This window comes from Borostomias antarcticus, assembly GCF_949987555.1.
Source record: "Borostomias antarcticus genome assembly, chromosome: 14".
In the NCBI taxonomy this organism is placed as follows: Eukaryota; Metazoa; Chordata; class Actinopteri; order Stomiiformes; family Stomiidae; genus Borostomias; species Borostomias antarcticus.
Window position 1 is genome coordinate 8,667,235 of NC_140247.1, and position 5,824 is coordinate 8,673,058.

At 54.4% G+C, this 5,824-nt stretch overlaps 1 protein-coding gene across 1 annotated transcript in view; it reads right to left on the minus strand.

Annotated features, from left to right (window-relative positions):
* plekhh3 (pleckstrin homology, MyTH4 and FERM domain containing H3) overlaps positions 1-5,824 on the minus strand; it is a gene marked incomplete at its 5' end in the record, with an annotated part of 32,501 nt that overhangs the window by 9,322 nt on the left and 17,355 nt on the right. The window contains 2 exons of the mRNA XM_084448411.1: positions 2,061-2,218; positions 4,393-4,575. Coding sequence (XP_084304537.1) covers positions 2,061-2,218; positions 4,393-4,575 — 341 coding nt within the window. The remainder of the gene's footprint in view (positions 1-2,060; positions 2,219-4,392; positions 4,576-5,824) is intronic.

Below are 5,824 nucleotides of genomic sequence, written 5' to 3' on the forward strand. Positions count from 1 at the left end.
AAAATGAATGAATGAATGAATCATTGAATGAATTAATGAACTATTCATACCTTCATTTATTCATTCATTCATTAAATAAAAGATCGATTTTGGGATTCATGAATCGATTCTGAATCATTTGATTCAGAATCGATTTTTTAAACCCAGCCTTAACTGACAGGCAGTCCTCCCTCCTCTCTCCCTCTGCACCTGTTGGCCATTAGTAACGTTGCCGCGGGAGACCGCGCGACCTTCTCCCCTAGCGGCAGGACAGGCCCCTCCCCCTTTGTGGGGCAAAGTTGACACATTCCCCAGGAGTGTTTGCAGAGCGCCGTTGACAGCTCGGAATGAGACGGTGAAGCTCCGCAGGGCGTGTTTAGCGTGACAAGCTACTCGCTTGAGCGCACGTGTGCGTGCACGTGGGGGAGGGGTTTGGGCCCGGCGGTGCAGTCCGACTCTCGGAGATCGTCCCGAGCGGATCGCCCCGGTCCCCTCGGCGGTTCGACGTGCCCAGGGTCCGAACTGCGATCCTTCCCGCCCCCCCTCCGGCGCCGGTGCCAGGGACAAACATCCACGGCTGGAAGATGAGCGGTTCTCCCTCACAAAGAGCTCTTCTGTTCGCTCGCTGAGTCCCTCTCCTCCGTGTCCTGTTCGCTGGTGTCCTCGCTCCTCAGGGGCACTGGCTGGACTGTGTGAAGTGTGTGTGTGTGTGTGTGTGTGTGTGTGTGTGAGGGAGTTAGGAGTGGAGGACTATGCAGTGCAGGACAGGAAGCTCTTTAGAAGAGGGCCCCTCTGTCGCGTCCGTGACCCGGCCCCTCTTGACGGAGCCCGCCAGACGGAAGCAGACAGATTAAATTCTCTCTACCGCGCTACGGGCGCGCACCGGGAGATTAGCAACCCTCGCCGGGAGATTACGGCGCCGGGCGGCCGAGCAGAGGGGCGCTTATCTGGTCCTGGCCGAGGCCCCTCCTCCCTCCCCACAATGCCCCTCTCCCTCTCGCCAGGGTGACGCAAGACCGCTCGCCCGGCTGCTCAATGAGATTCCAGCGCGGTGCGTCCGCTAGCAGACCCCCCGCGCTAGCAGACCCCCCGCGCTAAAAATACGGGCATCCCCCGCGTCGGTTACGCAAAGCGCCCCCAACGCAGCGTGAGGCTGAGGCAGCGTGTGTGTGTGTGTGGGGGGGGGATCTTTCTTCCACTTTCTCTCTCTCTCACACACACACACACACACACACACACACACACACAGTAACATATATACACACACACACACACACACACACACACACACACAGTAACATATATACAATACACACACACACACACAGTAACATATATACACACACACACACACAGTAACATATACACACACACACACACACACACACACACACACGCACCCAAACACCGACTTTAAATGCCTTCTCACATGATAATGGGTGACTTATCAGGCCGAGCTGTGTGGTCAAGTGATCTGACGCAATAGCGTGCACACACACACACACACACACACACGCACCCAAACACATACACACACACACACACACACACACAGGAAGACTAAAATGGCTCTGGCCTGAAACCCTGTTCTGAATAGCTCAGTTGTGTCAGGATGGTCTGGGTGGGTTTCTCACGTCGTCACGGTGATGGTGAATGAGGTCATAGCTCAGGAATAGAGGGCGCGCTGCTGTGGACCAGCGTGGGGCGTGTTTCTGGCCCACCTCCAACCATGATGTCACGTACACGGGGTTCTTCCACCCCTCCTCAAAAAAATTCAAACCGTCCCTTTAAATAAGCCCAGGAAAGACCTGGCAGTCCAAGCTGGAGTTATTATGGGATGTTGTGAAGATGATGAGGTCATTCACAGGATGCAGAGACGATCGCCGGAGGAAACTTTGGACTCTGGGCCCGTGGGCCTGTGAGGTTGTCATGACGACAGAGCAGTGGAATAACTTGTCACCGGCGGATTGGCAGCAGCCTGTGTGTGTGTGTGTGTGTCCTCGGTGTCTCACCTCGATGTCCCGGATCAGCAGCTGGGTGGGCGCGTGTGTGTGTGTGTGTGTGTGTCCTCGGTGTCTCACCTCGATGTCGCGGATCAGCAGCTGGGTGGGTGTGTCCAGGGGGGCCTTGCTGTCGATGACCTTCTGGACGGCGCAGGCCCAGTGGACGGCCTCGTTGAAGTGCTTGGTGAAGAGCCGGTAGCAGTGCTTCCTCCCGAACACCGTCACGCTCCAGTAGCCTGAACACACCGGGTCAGAACCAGCACGTCAGAACCAGCACATCAGAACCAGCAGGGACAGAACCAGCACGCCAGAACCAGCACGTCAGAACCAGCACGTCAGAACCAGCACGTTAGAACCAGCAGGGACAGAACCAGCACGTCAGAACCAGCAGGGACAGAACCAGCACGTCAGAACCAGCAGGGACAGAACCAGCACATCAGAACCAGCACATCAGAACCAGCATGTCAGAACCAGCATGTCAGAACCAGCACGTCAGAACCAGCATGTCAGAACCAGCACGTCAGAACCAGCACGTCAGAACCAGCATGTCAGAACCAGCACGTCAGAACCAGCACGTCAGAACCAGCAGGGACAGAACCAGCACATCAGAACCAGCACATCAGAACCAGCACATCAGAACCAGCATGTCACAGGCTTGAGAAGAAATAGATATCGGTAGTGGAACCATCCAAGAGGCACAATCTGGCTTTTCTGACGACAACAATGGAGATTTTTCAAGACGCAACACGTACTTTGAGAAGCAGCTCGAGACGCAGCAGACCTGTAATCAGTCTGCCTGAACTCTGGCTGGAGGTTGACTGGCTCTCGCCGCACGCTGCGGTTCCGCTAAAGAGGAAAAGCCAGCGGTTCCAGCCCCTCTGATGTGGTCAGGGTCACGAGACGCCCCACATCTGACACCACCCACCCCGGCTCGCTCACTTCCTTTCTCTGCTTTACTGCGGGGTCAAAGGGCAGCCCGAGCGGGGCCTCCGGAGTACCCCGTATCAGGGAAGAATTTTTTACAGCTCACTTATCTGGCCCCCGGCTGATTACTCTTTTTTTGCTTCCCTCTGGAATATGTAGGGGTGGGTCGTCTGCCCACCTCCCTTGTTCTCTGTAAAGCGCATTGTGTTGCCTCTGGGTGTGAAATGCGCTATACAAATAAAGCTTTGATTGATTGATTGATTGATCACAACAACACACAGCCAGCAGCAGAGCTAACGAAGAGGAGGGACGCGAGGACCGAGCCTTTGGACCGTCTCCTGTGAGTCAACCTGGAGTGAGGAGTGAAGCAAGCTGACAGGAAGTCTCGGGCATGCCGGCGGCCTCGTGGACGAATGTGACCTAATACCATGCTAGCTGAGGAGAGGGGGGACAGTCTGCAGTGACACAAACATCTCTCGGCCGCAACAAAGCCACCGTTGAGAGCGCAGACGTCTCCCCAGGAAAACCCCAGAGCTCTTAGTTATTAAGAGCTCTGTTGGGCGCTGGGGTTTTTCCTCTTAAGAGCTTTTAGTGGAAGGCTGGAGTCAGAAGGAGAAAATCCCTTTTGTCGGCGACACAGAGGCCGAGTATGTGAGTAACACAGAGACCAGCGGCTCAACCAATCCCTGCTTCTCTTCCTACACAACAATGTCCTTTCATTTCTCCTCTCTCCCTCTTTCATTTCTCCTCTCTCCCTCTTTCATTTCTGGATCTGGGGGAATCTGGTTGGTCAAGCTGATGACTCAGAACGGACGAGAGGTTTCCAGACTCGCCCCATTCTGGAGAGAGACTGGGATTTCCCAAACCTCGTCAGAGCCCAGCGCCCACAGGAAGTGAAAGGAGACTGCGCGGTCTCATATTACATAAAGAGGCCGATCATAATGTTTAGAAATCCGATAATTGAACAGTGCAAGGATGGGACCGGTACAGGGTTTTTATTGTGCGTCTAAACAAGGAATGTGGGTTGCTTGTGTGTGTGTATGTGTGTGTGGTTGTGTGTGTGTGTGTGTGCGTGCATGTGTGTGTGTGTGTGGTTGTGTGTGTGGGGGGGGTGGGGGGTTTGGGGGTGTGTGTGTGCATGCATGTGTGTGTATGGTTGTGTGTGTGTGAGTGCGTGTGTGTGGTTGTGTGTGTGTGTGTGTGTGTGTGGGGGGGGGTTGTGTGTGTGTGTGCGTGCGTGCATGCGTGTGTATGTGTGTGTGTATGGTTGTGTGTGCATGTGTATGTGTGTGTGCGTGGTTGTGTGTGTGTGGTTGTGTGTATGTGTGTGTGTGTGGTTGTGTGTGTGTGGTTGTGTGTATGTGTGTGTGCGTGGTTGTGTGTATGTGTGGTTGTGTGTATGTGTGTGTGCGTGGTTGTGTGTATGTGGGTGTGCGTGTATGTGTGTGTGCGTGGTTGTGTGTGTGTGTGTGTGTGCGCTACTCACCCGTCTGCTTGTAGGTCTGCTTGTCGGGCCAGACGACGGAGCAGAGGCTGGTCAGAACCAGGGTGCCCAGTCTGCGGGCTCCTCCCTCCGGACCGCTGTAGTAGTCCAGCGAGTCCTGACTCAGCACGAACCAGAAACACCTCTGCTTGATCCAGCCTCCACGCACCTCCCTGAGCAGCCAGCCTGCGCGCACACACACACACACACACACACGCACACATGCACGCACACACACAACCACACACAACCACACACACAACCACACACACAACCACACACACAACCACACACACACACAACCACACACACACACACACACACACACACACATGCACGCACACACACACGCACGCATGCACAACCACACACACACACACACACACAACCACACACACGCACGCACACACACACACAACCACACACACGCACGCACACACACACACAACCACACACACACACACACAACCACACACACGCACGCACACACACACACAACCACACACACACACACACACACAACCACACACACGCACGCACACACACGCACACACAATGAAACATGGCAGCATGGCTAATAACACGGTACATAATTAGATATAACAGACGTCAACACATCGGCAGGTTCGGGGTGCCGGCTGACGCAGACCAGCTACGAGTCCGTGAGAAAAAGACTACATTCCCCAGAAATAGGAATATTATTACCCCAGGCTTGTAATTGTCCATAAAGCGGCAGCCGTCTGAGAGCGAGCCTTGCTGGGTTGAGGGCTGATTAGACTGGCTTGACAGAAACGCAAGGGGAGGAGCCTAAAAGACATTAAAGACTGCCATAACATGCGAGGAGGGTTATAAATACCGGCAGCTAATGGCACAGACATTAAGGCCTGTACACCACCGGGATAATTACAGCTTTAGAAACGCTGAAGAGAGAGAGAGAGAGAGAGAGAGAGAGAGAGAGAAAGAGGGGAAGAGGGAGAGAGAGAGAGAGAGAGAGAGAGAGAGAGAGAGAGAGAGAGAGAGAGAGAGGAGGGTGTAGCAGGAACAGAGCGAGAGGAGAGATCCAACATTCACACCCAGCGTCCCAGAGTCCCAGCGTCAGACTGACTCAGAGAGAGACGCCCTCCGGGGTGTACAGCGCTCCTCTCTCTCTCCCCCGCCCGTATCGGGAGGAAGAGCTGCCTGATCCAGTTTTCCCAAACACAGGAGAACAATACACTCAAATATGTGTGCTCCCTGTAAATACTGAATCACACAGAGGATAAATAAACCAGTCTTTGCAGAGGTATAGCCAGATACTGAGAGAGAGAGAGAGAGAGAGAGAGAGAGAGAGAGAGAGAGAGAGAGAGAGGGGGAGAGAGGGGGAGAGGGACAGCGAGAGGGAGAGAGAGACACACACAGACACACACTCCCCACTACTCACACTGCCCCCCCCCCA